This window comes from Alligator sinensis, unplaced genomic scaffold, assembly GCF_000455745.1.
Source record: "Alligator sinensis unplaced genomic scaffold, ASM45574v1 scaffold215_1, whole genome shotgun sequence".
NCBI classification, from domain to species: Eukaryota; Metazoa; Chordata; order Crocodylia; family Alligatoridae; genus Alligator; species Alligator sinensis.
This window is the reverse complement of record NW_005842259.1, coordinates 874145-897361: the sequence shown is the minus strand read 5'-3', so window position 1 is coordinate 897361 and position 23217 is coordinate 874145. Positions and strand designations below refer to the sequence as shown.

The 23217-nt window shown below is 49.9% G+C and overlaps 1 protein-coding gene across 4 annotated transcripts in view; it reads left to right on the top strand.

Annotated features, from left to right (window-relative positions):
* The window catches only part of L3MBTL2 (L3MBTL2, polycomb repressive complex 1 subunit), a 26807-nt gene extending 4473 nt beyond the window's left edge, over positions 1 to 22334 (top strand). Inside the window, exons 4-17 of one of the 4 annotated variants that reach the window (XM_025208935.1) lie at positions 1015 to 1138; positions 1657 to 1736; positions 9029 to 9146; positions 9368 to 9502; positions 11977 to 12065; positions 13683 to 13914; positions 14800 to 14876; positions 15594 to 15698; positions 16285 to 16432; positions 16862 to 16944; positions 17593 to 17827; positions 18592 to 18657; positions 19759 to 19881; positions 20730 to 22334. In XM_025208935.1, the coding sequence (XP_025064720.1) occupies positions 1015 to 1138; positions 1657 to 1736; positions 9029 to 9146; positions 9368 to 9502; positions 11977 to 12065; positions 13683 to 13914; positions 14800 to 14876; positions 15594 to 15698; positions 16285 to 16432; positions 16862 to 16944; positions 17593 to 17827; positions 18592 to 18657; positions 19759 to 19881; positions 20730 to 20839 (1725 nt within the window). In that variant the 3' untranslated portion in view covers positions 20840 to 22334. Of the gene's footprint in view, positions 1 to 1014; positions 1139 to 1656; positions 1737 to 9028; positions 9147 to 9367; positions 9503 to 11976; positions 12066 to 13682; positions 13915 to 14796; positions 14877 to 15593; positions 15699 to 16284; positions 16433 to 16861; positions 16945 to 17592; positions 17828 to 18591; positions 18658 to 19739; positions 19882 to 20729 lie in introns of all 4 variants that reach the window. The other 3 variants (XM_014521816.2, XM_006027661.3, XM_025208936.1) reach the window with 3 other exon arrangements.
* The last annotated feature ends 883 nt before the right edge of the window (positions 22335 to 23217 follow it).

Below are 23217 nucleotides of genomic sequence, written 5' to 3'. Positions count from 1 at the left end.
AGGGGCAGGGGGCACGTGCAGCAGAGCTCACCCGGGCAATGCAGTGCAGGTGCAGTCTGCCTCACCTCCCTATCAAGCCTGCAGGCTATATTTTGCCCACCGCTAGACTAGATTTCATAGATTTCATAGACATTAGGGCTGGAAGGGACCTCGGAAGATCATCGAGTCCAGCCCCCTGCCCAAAGGGCAGGAAGTCAGCTGGGGTCATAGGATCCCAGCAAGATAAGCATCCAGTTTGCTGTTGAAGGTGTTCAATGTAGGCGCTTGAACCACCTCCGGTGGCAGGCGGTTCCAGACCTTGGGGGCTCGGACAGTAAAGAAATTCTTCCATATGTCCAGCCTGAAACGGTCTTGTAGTTTATGACCATTCGACCTAGTCGTCATCCCTTGGGGCGCTCTGGTGAACAAACGTTCCCCCAGATGCTGGTGGTCACCCCTGATAAACTTGTAGGTGGCCATCAGATCACCCCTGAGCCTGCGCTTTTCCAGGCTAAAGAGCCCCAGGGCTCTCAGCCTGTCATCGTAGGGTCTGCTTCCCTGACCTCTGATCATGCGCGTGGCTCTTCTCTGGACTCTCTCAAGCTTCTCCACATCCTTTTTGAATTGTGGAGCCCAAAACTGGACACAGTACTCCAGCTGCGGCCTCACTAAGGCCGAGTACAGGGGGAGAATGACGTCCCGGGATTTGCTTGAGAAGCATCTATGGATGCAAGCCAGCGTTTTGGTTGCTTTACTAGCCACAGCATTGCACTGCAAGATAATGCTTGCCTGAGGCCTGTTGGTGCCTGTTTTGCTTCCTGTGCAAATGGTCCAGGTGTCTGTATGGGTTGGAAAGAAATGGGGTGGGGGATGGAGTGACGCTGTGTCCATTGGGTTTCCAGCTTCTTATGGTCCATGAGCGTAAGAAAGATCCTCCTCCCAGAGATACAAAGGTAAGTCTGCCCCTCGCCTGCTAGGACAGGTTTCCCCCATTCCTCTCAGTCCCAACATCCGCTCCCTCTTACACTCTTGCAGGGCAAGCCACCTACAAAGAAGGCTAAGGTCTTGCACAAGGCAGCATGGTCCGCCAAGATTGGGGCCTTCCTCCATTCCCAAGGGACGGGGCAGCTGGCGGATGGAACGCTGACGGGCCAGGATGGTAAGTGTAGATGGGCATGGAGGAGACAGCGGTACATTAGACTGGCTGGCGCAGGCAGTAGCAAGCAGCGCAGAGCTTGGTGCACACCCTTGCTACCAATACGTATTGGGATTGGGGAGGGGAAGGAGTGCACATATGTCTGGGTCAGGTCGATTGCAGCATGGAAAAACCTGAGCGGGAAGGACCCAGCGTCCATTACTGCCCCTTCCTCTGCAGTTGTTGGGAGCATGAGCACATCATTAGCTTAGCTCCTGTCTGTCCTGGCTGTCACCGCCTTTGTCCTCCCTCCTCCCACAGGATTGTCATCATCTTTCATGTCGGGTTTTAACTTGGACTTGGGGCTTCTGGCTTTTCCCTGCCAGCCAGCAAATGGGATAAGCCCCAGATCGCTTGTTTGTCAGGATAGAGTGGTGGCCTCTCCCCTACTGGCCCACCCTGTAGTTCCCAACTGCTGCCAGAAAGTAAATGGTTGTATAGGACTTTCTTGAGAACCAGCTGACCATGATGTTATCTTGCAGCTCTTGTGCTTGGCTTTGACTGGGGAAAGTACCTGCAGGACCATGGATACAAGGCCGCCCCTGTCAGCTGCTTCAAACACGTGAGTTCTTGCTTTCCATACCTCCCAGCCTCCGTGTAGCATGGTATGTAGCTCAGGCTTATCATATTAGTTGAATGAGAAAGTGGTGGTGGGGAAGCGGTAGTTGCAAAGGGGAGAGGGTGCTTGATGTCAGACTTTGTCTTCTGTGTGGCTGGGAGAAAGGCAGAACCTCTTGGCACTGTTTGGGAGCCCAGTGGAAGGAGCATGTGAGTCTCCAGAAGGGGAAACGGGCAGGGATTTGAGACTGAAGGGTCCAGTGACAGTGAGTCAGACTGGCGCTGGATGTATCAGACCTGACCTCCATGACTTGAGGTAACTAAGGGAGGGAAAAGGGCATCATGGCCCTTGCAAGTGGTGAAGATAGGTACCCTCACTTTTCTTTAGAAATATAAACCTTACTACCCTTGGACTCTGGGTGGCTTCTCACGCAGTGTGTCTGTTTTCTCTGGTATTACGTTGCCTTCCTCACTCCATGGTTTCATTGTGGATCAGAGAATTTTTTAGATAAATAATAGAAAATAGAGCTGGATGGGACCTCCTGAAGCTGTATCTAGTGCACGTTGCTGCTTGAGGCAGGACTGTTCCTGTGTAAATGACCCCGAACAAATGTCTGTTTGACCTGCACTTAGAAACAAGCTCCCTAGCAAGTCTGCTCCAGTGACTGACCTCCTTCAGAGTTAGAAAGTTCTTCCTAAAATCCCTCCTGTAACAGTTTACACTGTCCCATGTGTGGACATAGTACATTTGTGTGACATCCTCTTTCCAACAGCCTTTTCTCTTGGAATTTGAAGACTACTGTCAGACCCCTCTGTCATCTCTGGATTTAAATAATCCCTATTCTTCTTGCCATGCCTCATGTTCTAGACTTCTAATAACTTTTGCTGCTCTCCTCTGGATTCTGCCAGAACTTCCCTGCCCAGAACTGGCCACAGTCCTGTTGTTCCCTGTCACCTGTACAACACATCTCATTCATACACAGTGCACAGAGATCGCTGCCTTTTGAATTACACTTAGAATTAACTTTGGTCCTCCACAGCACCGGAGTCTGCCGTGACAGTGTTGTGTAAGTGGATATCACTTGTGGCTTTAGTCCAAGTGATGAAATGCGCCTCCTGGTGACAGTCCTTGCAGCCAGTGCCTAGCTGGGCAGATTCCTGTTGCATAAAGCTCTGGTTGCTAGAATTCACTTGCCCACACAAACAGCACTGAGAACACCCTTTGGTGTGGAGCCTCCGTATTTCTGTAGTGAGCAACATCTGTTTCTGTGGCCCAGGTGATTCTGTTGCCTGAGAGGAAACCACTACACAAGGCTTCTGCCAACTGGTCTAAGACCTTATGGATTGTTTCCCCATTCGAGGGAAGTCACTTGTCTCGTTGGTGGCTGAGCAGTTGTTGAAGATGGATGTTGCTTTGAGCATAAAACAATGTCATGAGGAGATGAAGGGAGGGAAGATCTAGCTTGGCAAAGCTCGTGGGGGCAGGAAAAGTGCCCCTGCTGTGGATTGGAAAAAATTCTTGGGACTTGTCTTTCCATTCTGTGGCTGGCTGCTAAGGGGCACAGAGACATCCTGCAGTGAATTGTTGAAGAAAAAAAGGATTCTAAGAAGTACTGCAGGTCTGCAAACCAGCTGGACTACAAGGATGAAGAGCTGAACTGAGAGGAGCTGGTTCTGTTGCCAGCTTCTCAAAATTGCTTTCCAGGAACCCCAGATCTGAAGGAGACGGGCACATGGATGGGGCACAACTAGACACTAAGAAACAAGGGCACTGACAGCAGCAGGTATGCAGCTTTCTACTGTTATCTGTGGCAATGAGGGCTGATTTCTTAAAGCTGGCTATATCTAGAACAGGGCTAAACTAAACTACTGTAATTCAGGTTTTAAATCCAAGTTAAGAGAGTGTTGATATGAAGTGGCACTATATTGGCTTAAATTGCCCTGTTACTTAAATTGATGCACTTTTATTTATGGTTTTACCTATGCCATCTTTCAATCGGGATCATTTTTAACCCTCAAGCCTCATTAGCCAGCAGCCTTTCCCTTCCCTCATGCCTTTTGTTTCAGTACTGTCCTTGCCATCACTAGTCCAAGAAGAAATTGCCTTGGAAGAGGGAATTTGTATTCAGGACTGAAGTGGGATTGAGTTGATTTTATCAAGTTGATTGTTCTGTGAAAGCCAGATGTGTTATGGCTTTTGGTTTTTCAACTCTGTATTTTTATTTCAGTGGCTACTGCAGCAAGACGGTCTTCCCCAGGGCAGGCTGGGAACAAACTGGACCCTCTGTGGTGAAGGGATTCACAGCAACCCTATGCTCATAAAAAGAGAGCAAACTAAACCTACCCTTGGATGCATTTATGGGTTCTGAGAAGGGGCAAAAATGGAGCTCCCCCATGGGAGATCCCTTTGCCCTCATTCTCCTCCAATCTCAGCAGTATTCCTGCCCAGAGCAGGGGAGGTTGGACTTGATGCTCTTTTGATGTCCCTTCAAGCCCTTAATTTTTATGAATCTTTCTGGAATGTGAGATGGTGCTAAAGGAAGACTGTCAGCAAATAAACTGGGGCTCAAGAGAAAATGGCTGCAGCATCAATTCAGACCCCTTTAGCTAAGTTTCTCAATGGTCACAATACAACTGGGTTCAGACCAATCTGCCGCTGCAATTTGTCACCCTTTTTCTGTGCTGTGTCCTCTTTGCACCTAGCCTGAAATTATCTGTGGTGAATAAAAACATTCCTTGGGAATTCTGCGTCTTGCTACTGCACTGAGTTATTCCACTTTTGAGCCTCCTCCCCAAATTAAATCTTTACCAAGCAAGACTAGTATACATGCATCCTACTGATGGCTCACTCCTTCCTCTCAGTCACATAAAGTCTCGCCATAACAGCAGCTGTTTCATTGCTGCTTTAGCACAGCTTTCCTGAACTGCTCACTGAGACTGCTTACTGCCCGTAGATGCACAAAAATCAGTAAGTCCCCTTGGCATCTGTTAAGGTGGCAGAGCTGGGCAGGGAAGGGAAGCACCTGTGACTGTAACAGATATGATCTAGAAAGGGAGGAATGTGCCAGGGTAGCATAAAAGACCAAGGAGCAATGGTCTCAAGTTGCAGCAAGGGAAGTTAGGTTAGATATTAAGAAGAATTTTCTCACTAGGAGGGTAGTAAAGCACTGGAACAGGTTACCCTGAATGGTGATGGGATCTCCATCCTTGGAGGTTTTCAAGACCTGGCTAGACAAAGCTTTGGCTGGGATGATCTAGTTGGGGCTGCTCCGGCTTTGAGCAGGGGGTTGGACTAGATGACCTCCTGAGGTCCCTGCCAAACATAACTTTCTGTGATTCTATAAAAAGGTTAGCCCATAGCTCCATGGCTGGTTCTCCAGCCCTCCTCCTGAAGCGGGGTGCAGAAAGCACTTCTGTCTCTTGCAGGTCACCTTCTCCAGGCAGCGCTATTATAAATAACTGTGTCTGGTACAACAGTGTGTCTATAGGTTTTGCTAGGGTCCCACTGCTTCCTCTGCCCATTGTTATGAGGAGTTACGACCCTCAGTTTCAAATGTTAGGGCTGTTCAACTTCCAAGTAACTGGGGACCACACACCCTGCAGGCTGCATCAGGACAAGTCACAGGCCCTTGTGCTGCACACTGTGTGGACACCCCCACTGCTGCACCATGAGGCTCTGTGGGCAGCTCTGCTGCTACTGCTGTATGTGCCCATGTGGGCATCCCTGCCACTATTGCACCATGTGTCCATACAGCCCCCTCTGCCACTACTGATGTTGCAGCTGAAATAATAGGGGGAGCCGCAGCCAAGCTGCAGCCTGAGGGCAGTAGCTTTGTCCCTCATAGGCCACATGTGCTCCATGCCCTGCCAGTTGGACATTACTGCAGTAAATGTATCATTAGCAATGCTTTCCCTGCTCGGTTGTGGTAGGTCAGCAGCTGTCTCCAGCAGGGATGGACACGTACATCTGAAGCCTGTTCAGAAGGGTGGCAGCCATTACCTTCTGTTTCTAATGTTTGAAGGAGCTACAGAATGATTCTCAGTAGCAAAACCACTGGGGCTTTAACCCTGGATCAAGCAGTGCTAAACACCAGTGCAGGTTTGCTACATGGGAATCATCCTCAGCTTTTACACACAACGGTTCAAATGGCCTCGCTGCCGCCCTTCTGAAACCTTCCCTGTTGAGAAGGGCTTCGTATGTATGTGTGTCCATACCCATAGACTCCTGCCACACATTACATATATTATGCAATTAACTAGTTAATTGAGCAATAAATTTAGACCAGGCACACAAGCAAAATAATGATCATGCCATAAAAATGGCCATCCAGCTATAAAAAGAGCCTACCAGCTACAAAGTTAGTGCTTGAAAATGTGTAACAGCTCTCAAGATGGTTTCTATCCAGCTTTTATTTGAATGTGGGGCAGGGCCCTTAGTCTTCTTCAGTCCTCCCTGAGCTCATCCTGCCACCTTCTGGCTGATGCGTAGCTGACATGCCCCCTCTGGGTTAGTGCCAGTGGGAAGCTCTTTTAGCTCCAGTGAAGTGGGTGCTTACTAAATGAAGATGGAGGTGCTGTTAGTGTCAATCCCGAGGGGATGGGAATAGGCTGCATGTCTGTTCTTAAAGGCCAGAACATTTGCTCATTCTGCTTTGGCAGCTCTTTTTCTGTATGTTTCCAGGAATGTGCTGCAGTGCTCTTCCCCATGGTGGTGCAAGCCATAATAGTCTCCTCCTTGATAATGGATGTCAGGGCCTGGTGCCAAAGGCTTGGGCACGTGAGTTCTACTGCTAGCCCCTGCCCGGTTTGCAAACCCTGATCTCTGAGTCTGTCAGTGTGCTTTGACTCATTGGCATATCCCCCTGCAGTACTCTAAGGCCAGATATGCAGTTGGGATGGCAGCACCTACTCGTGGTCTTTCTTACCCCCCTCATGCTGGTGTCTGGCTGTTGTAGCCAGCTTCCAATTTGCAGTTGCCTTTCTTTTTCACAGTGTCAAGTGTCCTTGCCCTCTTCAACTGGTACCACAAGGGTGGAGCTACTTCAGTGTAGAAAAGTCCCTTTTCTCATTATGAAACCACAGCTGTTTATCCTAAATCTTGAGAACAGTTTGACTCTGTCAGCCTTGCCAGGTCGGGATGCTATAAGCTTTGCTCCACCTAGAGAGCATCCTCCCCAAGTGCCAGTGTCATTGGAGGGCACGAGCACCAGAGGAAATAATCTTGCTCTCAGGCAAGAAGGCTGGGTGGTGGCCGAACATACCCTTGCCAGGCACGTCCTGGCAGCTTCTCTCACACTGCTGTAGAGCTGGAGCCCAGCATTTGTGCTGACTTCCCTTTTGAACAAAAATAGCAACACACATGGGAGCTTCTGGGGTTTTATTGGTGTGAGGGGAGGCTGAGTTCTTCTTCCACAGGTCTGTTGGCTCCCCAAAGGCCTTTCAAAATTGGATTTCGAGGAACTCTGCCCAGATAGCATTGGATTTGCAATCGGTGAAGCACCATGCTAGGGCAGATGTGGGACAGCTTACACTGCAGCCTGTGCTAGGGCTCCCTTCTTTCCCCCCTCCTTTTTACTTGTTCCTCATCTTAGATTTTCTTGCAGATTCTTACATTATTCACCGTAGCAGGAACAGGAAAGCCCTCAACGTGATGGGGGCTCCTACATGCTCTTCTAGACGAAATAAAAAAGCCATATGTCTACAGTGCATTTTTGCCATTTCCAGTAGTGCTGTCTCACCGGTTCTGTTGCCAGTGATCTGTTTCTATAGTGGACGCACACACACAGGTTTAGGGGAGAAGGTGGGAGGAACCTGACTCAACACAGCTGTTGGTCATTCTGATCAGTGTCCCTGTACCCTGCAGAAAGCCGGGCCTCAGTTCTTTGGGAACATCCTGAATTCTGCAGCTCCTTGAGTGGTACGGACTGGAGGTTGTGTGCCTGCTCCACATCAGACAGGAAAGGATAGCCCACTGGTTAGCATACCAGCCTTCAACTGAGTTCAAGCTCTGTCACAAATTCCCTGTTTAAGTTTAGGCAAGTTACTTAACCTCTCAGTGCCTCACTTTCCTGTGTGTAAAATGGGTATACTGCTACTTTCCAGCCTCACAGGGATGTAGGGAAGGTAAATGCACTAAGAGGTGCCCACATACCACTGTAATGGAGGCCATTCAGGTACCTTAGGTCAGTTGAAAAATGGCAATTTTTATGTACAGACAGTCCTTGACTTACAGTGTTTCGAATTACGTTTCACACTTACATTTATAAATTGACACCCTGTTTCAACTTTGATGTCAGTTTTGACTTTACAACGCTTGATCTGATGCAACGCCACACCAGCAAACAAGTTCACTGCGTCACTCATCTCCCTGGAGAACATCTGTCTAAACTCCTGAGAAGACTCCAGCCAAGAACCCTTCAAAAAGTCCAACCAAGAGCCTTTCAAAAAGTCCAGCAAAGTCACCTCAAAGAAGTCCTTCCAAAACAATATGATTACTATTTACAATATAAATACATTAATGTAGCTATATTACTCATCTATAATTGATCGAGTACAAAGTTCTGGGGTATTTTTAGTGAAAATAGGGTATCAGGCCTTTGTTCAGGAGCCAATCCCCCATTTATAACATTGTTTCTTATGAGAAAATTGGTTCTGAGTTACAATGTTTCAACTTAAGACAGGGTTTTCAGAAACCAATCCTGTCGTTAAGTCCGAGGACCACCTGTATATATAATACAGATAGCTGCAGCTACCTGCCCTGTGGTAGTGGTTTTAATATTAAATCACTTGTGCTCTATCTTCCCATTTCAGCTACAATGTAGAGTTGATGATGAACATGTGTATCACAATAGTGAATAGTTGGGGGGGTTGGCTGACTGAGGCTTTGGTATCTGGGAGGTATGAGGGTCACTATGGGTTTATTGGATTAATTATTGGTTATCCAGTCATCCTGCCATGACTTCCACATCTCGTGGAAGCAGCAAAATAGTTAACAGAATTCATCCTTAAACTTATGTGTGTGGGCTCTGCTGTGAACACCGCATGCATTGAGCCTTTTAAGAGCTAATATGTCAGGCTGTCTACAGGCTCAGGCAGGTAGCACTGCACACCCCGAAGTTTTCAAGGTTTCTGCCTCCAGCCATGAAGGCTAGAAAGAAACCTGCATTGTAGAGAAAAGGGTAAAATCTAGAGCACAGTGCTATGAGCATAAAAGACATCCTGTTTGTACAGTTCTTGCAGCCCTGGTTTGTAACTGCTGCTCTTGTCTCTCCCTTTGCTTTTGCCCCGGCTCTGCAGGTGCCGCTGTTTGATCAATGGGACGATGTGGTGAAAGGGATGAAGGTGGAAGTGCTGAACAGTGATGCTGTGCTCCCCAGCCGGGTATACTGGATTGCTTCTGTCATCCAGACTGCAGGTAAGTCTCCAAGAGGTTCACTAGCAGCCGGAAAGGGCCAGAGGAAACTGACTGGTGAGGAAAGTTGAAAGGGGTCTGTTATACCTAGCCTGGCTAGTTGACAGTCTGCTACAAGAATGACTTGGGGCATAGGATTGTGGTAGCTGAGGAAAAGCATTCAGCATGCTCCAAAATAGAGATACAGACTGATGCTTCAAGCCTCCCTCCCTCTCTCCTGGCAGGGTACAGGGCACTGCTGCGCTACGAAGGCTTTGAGACCGACTCTGGCTATGACTTCTGGTGCAACTTGGGCACAGTGGACATCCACCCCATCGGCTGGTGTGCTATCAACAGCAAAATCTTGGTACCCCCTCAGAGTGAGTGCCTGTTGGACCCAGCACTTGGGAGAACAGGGGAGTCTGGTTCTCTCCTAGTTTGGTGTCATAAGCTCAATTTGCTGTGGTTGGGACTGCAGGGCCATGGCTGTCTTTGGTTGCTGCTATTTCTCTTGGTCCCTGGAGAGCAGTGAGGACACCATGCTGTTCACACTGGTCCCCAGGGCTTACCCAGGAGAGTGATGGAGAAGCTTTGTCCGTCCCTGCTCAACCAGAGGGATAACTTGGGAGTGCTGGTGAAACAGCATTGGCCTGGCATTTTCTGGCTTGGATATGCTGTTTCTGTGTTTGGATATGCACACGCCTCCTCTGACAGGTGTTCAGGAAGAGTTTGGACAGCCATTGTTTGGGGATGATCTAGGCGTAGCTATGCCTGTATTCTACTATGGGGATTTCCCATGCTTCTGGGCTTTGCTACTTACCTCTTCTCCCCCTTTCTGCTACGTCAGAGTGTTTTTAAGCCTTCCTCAGAAGCATTGGGTGCTGGCTGCAGCCACGGCTGGGGATTGGAACTGGGGTGTGCCAGTGCTCCTGCTGAGACTCAAACCCAGAGGTTCCTGGCTAAAGGGTCTTGCCCCCTGCTCAGGGTCACCATGTTTGGGGGTCAGGAAGGAATTTGATCCCATGGTCATATTGGTTTGGACTGTAGGGGTTTTTGCCTTCCTCTGTAGTGTGGGATGTGGCCCTCACCTGGGGATCTCTTGAGTGTATGTTAGAGCAGGCTGCCGGCTCCTCTGAGCTGGTCTTCCAGCTTCTGCATGCCTTTGGCTTTGAGATCCTGTATCCAAATTGTTTCATTTTCAGCCAGTGTCCTTTGGTTGTCATGTCCCCAGGCAGGATTGCTAGGAGAATCCAGCAGGCCTGTTCACTGGCTCTTGATCTTGGCAGGGCTCTGCTATCTGGGGCAGCAGCCCCTGATCTTTTCTTAGTCCCCACCGCCATTACAGACATGCACAATGGTGTGGCCTCAAAGGAGCAGTAGCTGAAAACCTGAAGACTGTTAGCTGTCCATGTTAACTGCTCCATGTTAACTGTCCCTGTATCCACTCTTGCTGCTTGCTGAAGGCCACAATGGGCTTACCATTGACCTAGCTTTTATTTACTGTGAGCTACTGCTGACACAGGACCAGTTACCATAGAGCAGCTGCCTCTTTTAATGATGGTTTTACAGGGTAACTGGTAGGTCTTAGTGTCTCCATAGGATTAACGAGCCACTTGGGGGTCTGGTGATCTAAAGCGTTAAGTCCTCTTTTTCTTTCTAACCCCTAACATTCTCCCCAACTCATCACAAACCTGACGTTCAGGTGACATATGGCACTCACATATGTGTGTATGTATGGGAAAGTAGTGGCAGCTGATATATCTGAATTGGAAGGATACCTTGAGTTTAGACCAGTAACTGTCACCCTAGGTTACTGTGGGATCCTTTTAATGGTGCTGCAGGGTCCCACTCAATATTAGCCCTGTTAGACACCTACACATGATTAGCAAGATAAACTCAGAAATTTCAAATAGGAATCCATACTGTCAAAACCATTCTGAGTTGCTGTGGACGTGATGGGCCTTTGTACATGCCACAAAATTGGCTTTTAGAGTGGCTTAAATGCCCTTTTGCAACACTTTAGTGGTGTTGCTGTTTACATGTTCAGCAGCATATTCTGGTTTAATGGCATTGCTGTTTGCACGCTTGGTGGCATATTCTGTTTTAAATTACTTTGTTATATAGCAAGATAAAAGACCTCTGAGATGTTTTAGTTTGCTACCTAACAAAGTGCAACAGTGCACAGGGCACTGGAAGCTGACATGCTCAGGGCTTGGCAGGCCCCGCGCAGCTCAGGTGCTGTGGGACCCAGCAGGAGCCTGTGCAGGCAGTTTCCACTGAAGAAAAAAAAGCAGCAAGCCTGATTTTTTTATTTTTTTATTTTTTATCTCCCTGGAGCCTACCTGAGCTGCGGCGGGGCCCGGTGCTTCCCTCCGTGGCTGCGGCACCCCCTGGGATCACCCGGGCTGGGTGCCAGCGGGCAAGTGCTGCCTGGGGGGCCCCCACACAGCTCAGGGACCATTCAGCCCGCCGTGTACACGCCACGGGGGTTTAGTTTGATTTAATTCTCACTAAATTGAAGTGGTGTTTTTAAAAACCCACCATTTCAGCTTAGCGAGAACTAAACCGAATTAAACCCTTGTGGCATGTACAGGCAGCCTGAGTTCTTTGCCAGGGAAAAACTGCTGTATTTTATTTCTGTAATCAAGAAACAAATGAAAGAGAAGAGTTGGCATTTTCCAAGGATGGGCTTGAGCCTAACAAGGAATACCTTGAGTCTAAAAAGATTGAGAACCACTGGTTTAGTGAGACAGTCCACGAAGAGGAAAAGTAACATGCATTGTCTGTTGGCGGTGCAGCAGTGAGGTGACATGAGCTGTTTCAATACTGTGTGCTCCTCTCTGTGCCTGCTCAGCTATCCACGCCAAGTACACGGATTGGAGAGGGTACCTCATGAAGAGGCTGGTGGGAGCAAGGACCATCCCCGTGGATTTCCATATCAAGGTAATGGGATGGGTGTGTAGATTCTTCTACCTCGGTTCATGGGTGGATGCAGACAAAACAGTGTGGGAACAGCGTGTCAGCTTGCTTCTGGTTGGATTCACCTCCCCTGGGGTTCATTGAGCGTGTTGTGTCTTGTGGAGTGGAGGAGGGTTTCTTTTGAACACGCTGAGTGCTGCCAGGCAGAAGATAGGACAGAGTGCTCCTTTGGCAGTGTCCTGCATAAATGGCCTGGTCGCCACAGTCCTACACTGTGTGACCTTTTCATCTTTTTAGGCCTAGGCTGGTTTACGAAGAAATTGTTACCAAGCGGTGTAAGCCCAGTATACTGGTGGAAGGTCTTGTTTTTCATTAGGGCATGAATTCGCAAAGCCTGTTGTCTTAAGAAAACATTCACCTAGGTTGTTTTATTCCAAAGAAATGAGCCGTTTGAGTGGAAACATTTGTCTTCAGTATGAGAAAGCGCAGCAGTAGGCTGGGGAAGCAGAGCAGCAAGACAGGCTAACACACTTAGCTTCAGGGGCTCACCTGAAGCGCACGGAGCCAGTAATATCTGTGCCAAGAGGTCCGCTAGATCTTAGCAGTTCCTTAGGTTGCTTCAGCTAGCGTGATATTCCAGGAGAAGAGGAGGGCAGGCTCCCCCTGCCAGCAGATTTTGGAAAGCTGCTTCTTTGGGTATATACTGAATTTCTGAGGGAGGAGGATAATGCCATGAAGTGTTTGATAGGAATAGGGCGTTATGGGATTCAATCATACATGGGAGGCATTATAATTGGGGGCATTACTCTGGCAAGTCTAGCAAAGTTTGCTAGGCCCCTGTGACAGCTTTGGAGGTTGGGTTTTAAGTGGCTTATTCATGGGATAATGTCAGATCTGCTGGGATGTGGTGAAACAAACTGGAGACTTGCTCAATAGAGAGGCAGTAGAGAGAAGCAGAGATGTAATCATGCCTGGGGGAAAACCTTCTTTTCCAGGTACACCTGGGTGTGGCGGTGGGGTACGTGCATGCATGTACTAAGATACTGTTACTTCAGACCTGTGGCACAAGAGCTCATTGCGCTCTTGAGATCCTTGGCTGCCAGACACGAAGGTGTTGAGGCTTTATAAAAGCCTCATGGGTAGGCAGGGCTGAGTCTGATTGAAGTTGAGAGCCCCAGAGAAAAGTCCTGGGTGGTTCTGGTTGCTCTGTCTTGGTCCCTTAGTCTGTGTTAAGTACATGCACCACTATAATGTGGGGGGAGGTCCCTGTTCCTGGAGCTTCAGTTTTACCAGTGAGATATGACACTAAGGGGTTTATCCTGCTGCCCTCTCAAGTCAGCAGAAAGTCTCTGCCCACTTATGACTATTGAAGACCTTGTGGCCACCTTCAAGGCCAATGAGCTATACGCCTCCCTGCCAAATTGAAATGGCCCTTGGGGTTTCTATAGAGCAGAATTATTCGCTTCTTAACCCAAAGGTGTCTGTGCAGTCTGTGCAGCAGCACTTTCTGCCTATGGCTGCTGTCTCTCTCCCCAGAGGTGGCTGCAGCGAGGAGCTGCTGAGTGGTCAGGGTACCTGCAGAGAGAGTCACGTCCTGGGAAGGTGCTAGAAATGCTCCATTTTGTTTGTTGCCTTCCCTAGATGGCGGAGAACATGAAGTACCCATTCCGGCAGGGCATGCGGGTGGAAGTGGTGGACAAGGACCATGTGTCTCGGGCCCGCATGGCGGTTGTGGACACAGTCATTGGTGGCCGGCTGAGGCTCCTCTATGAGGATGGCGATAGTGATGATGACTTCTGGTGCCACATGTGGAGCCCCCTGATCCACCCAGTGGGTTGGGCACGAAGAGTGGGCCACAACATCAAGAAGACAGGTAGGGACCCACGTGACACATTGGCTCCCCAGGCTGGGACCTTCCAAAGAGGCAGTGGCATTGGGTTAGGGTTGACGCTGATGGTGATTGTCCATGTATGACGCTAATCCTGACAGGGCCACCCTTATTCTGCAAGTTGGACATGTCCCGGGATGTCCTGCTTCCTGCTGTATCTGGCCACTGGCTCTGTCTGGCCAGGTAATTTCTCCCTTCAGGGTTGAAAGGCCAAACGCCCAACTATGGTACACCTGGCCAGCTACATTCTGCTGTGCATCTGTAGCAAAAATGCTGTTTCTGACTCAAGCCCCCAGACACAGTCAGTTTCTCCTCTGCAGCATAGAGGTGCTCCATCTTTATTTTACTCTGTCTAATTATTAATGGCCCTGCAATTATGCAGCCTCTCTGTGACAGAGGATGCTAGCCCCTTCAAGAGCAAGTGCCTTTTAGATCACCTCATCTTGGAGCATGTCCCTTTGAGGAGGAGACTTCTTGGCAAGCTTAGGGCTCTGAGAAATTCCAGAGATCAGGTGACAAAGAGACCGAGGCCCAGGGTCTGCTTTTTCCCTCAGTCTCTCCTGGGAAACTAGAATTTCCCAAAATTCCTCCCTGTGTTATGAGAGAGTCCCCTTGCTCTTAGAAACTGGTATGCCTTTTTTTTTTTTTACACCTTAAAAAAGCGTCCTCATTTTTTGTTCCTCTGGCTGCTCTTGTTGGCCTCCAGTCCCCTCTCACTGGCTGGTGCCCTCCTCTTTCTAGTAGCTGCTGAGCTCTGAGCAGATGACTGGCAGCCACTTAGGCAAACCACCCCCTCCCCACCCCTGAATACCTCCATCAGTGTAGAGGGTTCATTTTTTCTAACCTTTCCTGTTTGTCCCTGGACAGAAGAAAAGCGCAGTGACATGGCAAACCACCCCACCTTCCGGAAGATATACTGCGATGCCGTCCCCTATCTCTTCAAGAAGGTAGGAGAGCCCTGCCCATACACCTGAGACTGCCATGGCAAAGTGGGGTGGGGTACAGGAAAGCTTGCCAACCTGTGGTGCTTTCCTTCCCGTGTGTCAGCCCCACTTGTTGGACTCCATCACACACGGATGCGGAGCTTTCTCTGCCCTGTGGCAACAGTGGATCTAGGAGCCTAAAGCTTTGCTTGACTGGGGTGCAAGGGGATGAAGTGGATTTGGGGGCAATTCAAAGATGGAGTCAGTCCTATGGGTTTGGAGTCGTGTTAGTGCAGGGGCCAGGGTGGGAGGTATTCTTGCCCTTAGGTCCAGGGACCTTGCTTTGAGGGGAACGGTTACAGCGTGGGACTCAGTCATGGTGAGGTGGTGACTTGCATGAGGTTGAGTTGGACTGAAGGAGCCTGGCTAAGGTGAGGTGCTGGCTCTGAGAGGCTTCTGGCTCTGAGGCAAGGATCATTTGCCCCCTCCCCCCCCCACCCTTGCTTGTTTTGGACTCTGCCTTCCACTGACTGTGATTGCCCCTCTTCTTCAGTCACCCCAACTCCCTCCCTTCATGTCTTGTTTCTTATCTAGGACAGCCTTTCCTTTCCCCTCCCGATATGGACCCTAGCCAGCCAAAGGATTACTGTGCTTCTCAGAGGACTTTGAAACTCCTCCCCTTGTCCTTGGGCCCTGGTGGTAACCAACAGGGTATTTCTTTGTACCTGTGGTCTGCTCTAGGTGCGAGCTGTCTATGCTGAAGGTGGCTGGTTTGAGGAGGGCATGAAATTGGAGGCCATTGATCCCTTGAACCTGGGCAACATCTGTGTGGCTACTGTGTGCAAGGTAACCTGGGCCAAGGGGTGGGGTGAAGCCTTCTGTCTTGCTTAGCTGTACTTAATTGAAGCTATGGACAGTGGAGCCTCTTCTCTGTCCCTTGCTGGGAGGGAAGGGCCAGGATAACCCAGTCTTTGTGGGGACCCTCAGAGGATTAGGCAGCAGTGTTGGAAATTGGGTTTGTGCACTCACTCTGCAGTGGGGCAAAATACAGATGCAGATAGGCATCTGCTGGGCTGTGCCACTGCTTGCAGCAGCTTGCAGGTTGTCTTTCCCAGACAAGTCTCTGCCAATGCAGCACATGCCTTGTGCAAGGGCAGCCCTTTCTCCCAGATGCTTTGCTCTGGATAAGAGGCAACATGAATCTGCTCCCTCAAGAAGCCATGCCAGCTCCTGGAGAGTGCAAATGCTGCAACTAGGTGTTGCTTTGAAGAGTAAGACAGGCTGTGTTACACCCCAGAGGCAGCTCTCTCACTGCCAGGGCATCGTTCCAGCCTAAACCAGCAGCAGGGTTCATGGGGATCTTTCAAGGCCAAAGGCTTTTGAGCAAGCTGAACTGCCCCTCTCATGCTCTGCACTCCCTGTGCTGCGACAGGTCCTCTTGGACGGGTATCTCATGATCAGCATTGATGGGGCCACCTCCGCGGATGGCTCGGACTGGTTCTGTTACCACGCTTCCTCACATGCCATCTTCCCTGCCAACTTCTGCCAGAAGAACAATGTTGACCTGACCCCACCAAAAGGTGAGACTGAGCCCCTTGTCCTCCGTGTGCAAACCTGAGCATGGCAAGGCTTCTGACTTCTTGACTGTATGTTTTGTAAGGGGACATGGCCTGGATGGTTCAAAATCAGGAGGCCTCAGCTTGCTCATTCCCTCTTGGGGATGAATGGCCTGACTGATTAGCTTCAACATAGGCTTTCTTGGACATGTGTGCTTGTTTCTCAGAGTATGGCATGGCAGTATGCTCTTCCCAACCTCTGCTCAGTAGCAGCGGGTTGAGGCTAGACTGCAACACTCAGTCAAACTGCATGGTTCCTCTCACCTTCCTTTGAGCTGTGCCTTGAAAGTGCAAGGGGAAGGGCCCCTAAGCCATGTTGAGTCACTGTTGCTGCTTACTATGTATCTCCCAGCTGTTCTGTCCACTGCTCAGCCCTTCTTCCTCGTGCTGCAGGGTACGATGCAAAGACCTTCAACTGGCAAAGTTATCTGGAAAAGACCAGGTCCAGAGCAGTGCCAGCACGGCTCTTCAACACGGTGAGTACCACCTGGGAGAGTTGCCATGCAGAGGCACAAGCTTCACATCAGCCCACAGGAAGGAGCAGATGCAGCTTAGGTGTCTCAGAGCTAGGCTGTTAACTGCCAAAAGCTTTGGAGAGCAGCCAGGAGGATCTATGGATGACACGTGCTTGTGTTTCCTTAGTACTCCCAGGTTCTGCCTGCAGGGATCTCTCGCCCAGTACTGAAACACAGGGGTGGGGATATGGTCTCTGCTCCATGCTGGCAGAACAGCCCAGTGGTGTCTCAGAAGGGTGAACCTACCTGCCTGTCAGCCTCACTCAGCCCCCATCACTGTCCTGGCTTAGAATTTTAGTTGGACAACCCTTCAATGTTATGAGCTGTACCCTCTGGTTTAGTGTATGACCTCAATAAAAGCAGATTGACATTACCTGGGGAAATAGCTGGGTTTGCTTTGTTGTGCTGGGAATTTGGGCCTGTTCATATTTGGGTAGGTGAAGGCACACTTTGTAACTCTGTTATGGCCTTCACTGGGAGAGACCAAGCAGGACTGTCCTGTCTCCACTGTCTGAGCTGGAGGCAGGTACCATAACTGGAGCAGCAGGGTCATATTAAAGTTTGAGATTGGGTTGAAAGCTATCATAGTGGGTTTTTCCCTCTGCCCAGGACTGTCCAAACCATGGCTTCAAAGCAGGCATGAAGCTAGAAGCAGTGGACTTAATGGAGCCACGACTCATCTGCGTGGCTACAGTCAAGCGTGTGGTCCATCGCCTCCTCAGCATCCACTTTGATGGCTGGGACAATGAGTATGACCAGTGGGTGGACTGCGAGTCACCAGATATCTATCCCGTGGGCTGGTGTGAGCTGACAGGCTACCAGCTCCAGCCTCCTGTGGCTCCAGGTGAGTGAGCACTGGTTTTTCACTATAACCACAGAGATGCTGTGTTTGGTGGCAATTGTTTTTGACCCCCGGTTTTGTATGTTCCTGCTTTCCTGTGACTTGAGGGAGGAGAAAACATCTCCTTACTGTGTCCTGGCCTTCATGTTTCCCTCTCCCCTAACATATAGCCTGGCTTAGCTGGCCTGATGTAGAATCCGGGGCTAGGGGGCTGGGTGATGGAGAGGAGAAGCCCACAGGTGGGAGATGGATTGTAAGCTCCCCCTCATTTCTCCAGCAACCAATGGAGAATTTTTCTGCTGAAGGCGCTTCCAGGTGCCCCTCTCACTGTGCTGTCTCTGTCCTCCCTTCAGGTGCAGCCTTAGTGTGGCTCCCACCTCCCAGCAGGTGCGGCTCTATCCCTTCCTTTTCCCACTAGCTTCCTGATTTCCTCAGAGGATTAGAACAAGCCTCATACAAAGGTGCTGCTCCTCTCTGGACTAGCAGTAGCCACTGCTCCTACCCCTTAGATCCCTTTCTGCCATCTTGGAACTGCAGGCCTCATCCCTGAGGTTCCAGTACCCTTCTCCCTCTGTGCCCCCATCCTGCCGAGCTTAGGGGCTCTTCCCCCAGGTTCTCCCCATGATACGCAGCAGGAGCAGTGCTCCGTCCTCTTGGCTTTTGTGGCAGGCTGGTGGATATATCTCTTGTTTCACTTGCATCGGCCTGTCCCTGTTACCTGCTGGTTCTGGAACCCAGCCCTCATTCCTCTCTTGTCTCAATGACAGAGCCCACAACGCCTGTGAAAAACAAGGAGGTGCCGAAGAAGAGAAAAAAACCCTATGGGAAGAAGAGTAAGTGACTTAGATTAGCCCCTTCTTCACAGCACCCCTTCCTTTTCCTCTGTGGGAGGACCCTTTCCCCATTGTGTGCACTTCACAGTAGGCTGGAGTGAGAGGCTTGTTGCTGTGGATGCAGTTAGCCCATGCTGTGTGGCAGTGCAGCTGCCATCATTCCAGTGTGCATTCCCCGATGCTCCCCTGGCTGCAGAGAGCTCCAGGCACCACATAGGGAGGGCCAGCCCATACTCTGGTTCCCCATGTGTGCTGATTAGCTGCAGTCCAGACAGAAACTTTCAGCCCCTGAGAACATTCCCCAGCTTTCCTGTGGGGCTGACACGTTCTTTGACAACATGCAGCTTCCCTTTTGTCCATCAGCATGATGGGGAGACTCCATGCCTGGCCCAGTCCAGGTAACTGGAAGTCAGTCAGGGTTATGTTTCTTTCCTTGTTGGTACTGGGAAGAAAGGGCATGTTGCGGGTGACCATTGGGGAGCAGTGAGATGAGACCATGTCACCATCTCCCATGTTTGTTAGTGCCTATGAGCCGCAACTCAGGCTTCATTGTGCTATGTGCTGTCCTAACATGTAGTGCCTGACAGGCCTCGTCCCCAAGAATTTGCAGGCCATGATGTCATAACTAAAAACAGAAAAATTATACAGATGCCACCATGTACAGGAGCAATCTTGCCCATGTGTGAGGAGTGAGGCCCAGGCCATTAAACAAAGCACTGAAGTGGCTTCAGCAAGCCTGTTCATATAAGCAAAGCATGTGCTTAAGTGCTTTGCTGAATCCGAGCCTTCATGTGCAACAAAATGAAGTGCTCTGCATTTAGGATGATGGGAACAGTGCACTGCCCACCCCCCCTCTTTTGGACTGGGTGCCTCCCGGGGGCTTTGGCTAGCCCAAAGAAAGATACATCAGCTGCCTGACTGCTACCAGTGTCTCAGGACTGTCCGATTGGGGGTGAATGCCATCCCCCTCCTAGCTCATTGAAAAACAGCTTGCTGGCTGAGCATGCTTGTCTTTGTCCTGCGTTTGTCGGTGAAAGAGGACAGTTAGCAGCTCCAGTAAGATGGCAGGTCTTTCCCAACAGCCTGTTTCTCCTCGTTAAGGAAAAAAGATGGCTGCCAAAACCCGCTCGCTCAAGCAGACAGCCAAGAAACCTGTCGGCCCAAAGGCAAAGCGCGAAACAAAAGCTGCAAACAAGACCTCCCTGGAGCCAGCGCCCGATGAGAGTAAGGAGAGGGGGCAGCTTTGCCCTGCAGCCTATTGCATGCATTCTGGGAACTGCTAGGACCCCCATGACCTGTCTTCTCACAACGTTCCTGCCTCCTCTCCTCCCCGAAGGAGTTGTGGGCTTCAGGGGAGTGCAGGACAGACAAAACCTCCTCTTCCCTGGAGAAGGTTTTGGGGCTTTGCATTGCTCCTGTGGCAGCAATAGCAGAGGGACCCTCATCAACACCTGCAGCTCTCAGAGAGTGAAGCAAGTGTGTGTGTGTGTGTGTGTGTGTGTGTGTGTGTGTGTGTGGTCCTCTACTGAGTTCACAGCCATGGCCAATTTGGGGGGGCGCCAAAATTATATGCAGAACAAAATAACAGAAAACATTATTCTAAATAACAGCCCTGACCAGCTACGGCTCCACCTTGGTCTAAGAGCTTTGGTTTGGTAAGGAGAGAAAGACCTCTGAAGAGATCTCAGAGGAAAAAGCACTAGAATTGCAACTCCTACCTTTCCTCTGTATTGGAAGTGGTGGGGGCACTGAGGTACTCAGTTCTCCTAGGGCGTCAATTCCCCTTGGACCGCCCGTGTTCACAACAGGCACAGAATGTGCAGGGACAGCAAAACTTCTGCATCTAGGACTCAGACAGGAGGTTGCTGTCGGTTTCAGCCCTTCCTTGATGGCTGCTGAAGCTGCCAGTGAGAGAAGCCACTTCATGCCCCCCAGTGTGGGCCTTGTCGATTAGTCCCACGTGCTTATGTCCCAGGTGTTTGTCTGACCAAAGTGGGGACCTGTGGGGCTGCTGGTGCTCCCTGCTGCCGGGGCCTTGGTGGGTTGATTGGTTTCTTTTCTCTCTTTCCTAGTTATTGCTGTGCAGGTGAAAGAAGAAATAATCGAGCCCTCAGTGATGGAGTTCGACTCCTCAGAGCTTCCCGTTCCGATAAGCAGCATCAAGGAAGAGGTTATGGATTAACCCGAGATCCTTCAGGTGGGGTCTCCTTGCCCTGAGCAGCAGCCTGCCCTCTACACTGTAACTCCCTAAGGAAGCTCCCCCACAGAGCTGAGCAGGAGACAAGAAGAGACAGTGGGTGCATTCCTGGCCTTGCAGAAGAAGAATCGTTGACACAGGCCAGCTCCATCTTCACCTTTGTCTTTTTTAAACCCTGGTAATGGATTCCAGGAAAAAGGTGCCGGACTTGGAAAGGGACATGGCTGCTATTGCTGCTGCTGCTGCACATCTGTGGATCGGAGGGTAAATTTCTGAGCCAGGGAACTCCTCTTAGCTTCCCACCATTATTTGTTTCGAGCCCATTTAGGGAGGGAGAGGGGCCTCTGCTGCACTGGGGACTGTCTTAGTCTTTCAGTCTTGTCTCTATGGAGCTTGTGACCCAGAATCCAAGAGGTGCTGGGACTGCAGAACTTCAACCACTGTGCAGCTTCAGGGAGAACAAGTCAGTCAGAAAGATAGCTGCTGTCACTCTGTGAGCGTGCCCCATGTGTTCATTTGTATGTCCCTCTTTGTAATGTGGGCACAGAACCCGAGAGGATGTCAGAGAGCACAAGGGGAAGGGAAGGGGAAGGGACAAGGGGAGAATTAAAGAGATGGAAACCAAGTTGCATAGGAAAAATCCCTTCTGATGCCACTCAGATATGAATCTGCTTCCTGCCATGACAAGAGTTACACAGTTCCCAGGTCCAGAAAAAGAGAGCAGACGATTTATTTTTGCCTCTTTTCTCCCCTCCTCTAAGGCGCACAATCCTAGTGTATCACTGCTATTTTTTTAACAATCCTCATGTAAAGTTTACCAGTGAAATGTACTGGAATGGTCTGTAAATAAAGACTGAGTGGAAGGTGCAAGGCTTGCCTCTTGGTCTTGCGGGGGGGGGCGGGGACGGGCAGTATGCCAGCTCTAGTCCAGAAAAGGCAGAGAGAGAGCCAGGGGAGATAGTCTGTGTGTGGAGCAAATAAGGAGTGTGTGGCTGAGTCTAGAGCCATCACATAGCCCTCACTTGCACCCATCTTGACTTGTCTGGTAGATCTGAGGAGAGTGAGTTGCAGCTCCTAGAATGGGGCATAGGAGGGCTGGTCCTTCTTCAACCTTCCTAGCAAAACTGCTGCCTCTAAAATCAGCCCTATCACAACTCAAGTCCTGAAAGATGGATGCGGCATGCCCCAGCTTAGGGTGGAATGAGCATGGGAAGGGCCTGTGATCTTTGCCTCATCTGCAGTGCCTGGCCCCTCTTGGTTCAAGGCTGTAACACTAGACAGCCACTCTCCCTCCCAAAGCTAATGCCCACATGTGATAATAGGGGTTTTATGGGTATCTTCTTCTATAGAATCATTTTTTTTCCCCAGGGCCTATGGCTCTTTCTTTTGGACAGTGTTGTCCTGAAGTCAACAGATTTTATCTCCCACAACCCCAAGCATGCCTGATACTAAAGAGGTTTCCCTGACAATTCTTCCCAATTTGAATATAGACTTCTTTTCTTTACAAGAGCATTCTTCATTTCGCCGAAGGATAGGGAAGCCTGGATCCAAAAGTGGCCGAGCTAGTGCAGGAGGCGATTCTTGAAGGAAAGTGAAATTAGCCAATTCAGTTTCCAAAGTGAGGCATAAATGGGGGAACACAGCGTCAGTGAGGAACAGGTGGTATTTTCAAAAATGGTTTCAGGTTCACTCCCACGAAGGTGTGGGTGCTTCAGTTCAGAATGCTGCTGCCTCTCAGGCAATTCAAGTATCTGATGCAAGACTCGGGATGGCAGAGGATATTGGTTCAAGGGGCTTTTCAGGTCTGCTCAATGTCCTGACGTGGCTTTGAGACTCTGTCTTTGGAATATATTGGTTTGTTAGTGTTTGGTGCACTGTGTGCCCCCAGGCACTGGCTGGTCAGCATCAGATGTAGGAAGTAGTGGTTGGAATGGCAGGACCTCACCTCCCGATTTATATATAGCTTAGTATAGATCAGATATGCGGGTCACATGTGAGCCCTAGTCCAGACAGGGCTTTTGGATGCAGCTAACACATCTTCCATCTCAACACTTGTTTCTCCCTATGACACAGTTGGAGGGTGTTAGTCACAGCGCATATGCTTTATTAGCAACGCTGTGTTCAGACACCCACCTGTCTTACGGTAATGGTTAATCGCAATGGATAGATGATGATTTGTTGGGGCTGCAGAGGTCTGAAATTCTTACGTCTTCTAGGTTTGATTTTTCTCCTAGACAGTAGTCTGTGCAGTGTCTTAGCAGGGAATAAGAGAGAGACTGCGCTAGCAAAAAGGCTGTGATGGATGTTCTGGGAATATAACACCAGGCCTCGCTGCCCAGGCGTGGTAATAGAGGAAGCATGCA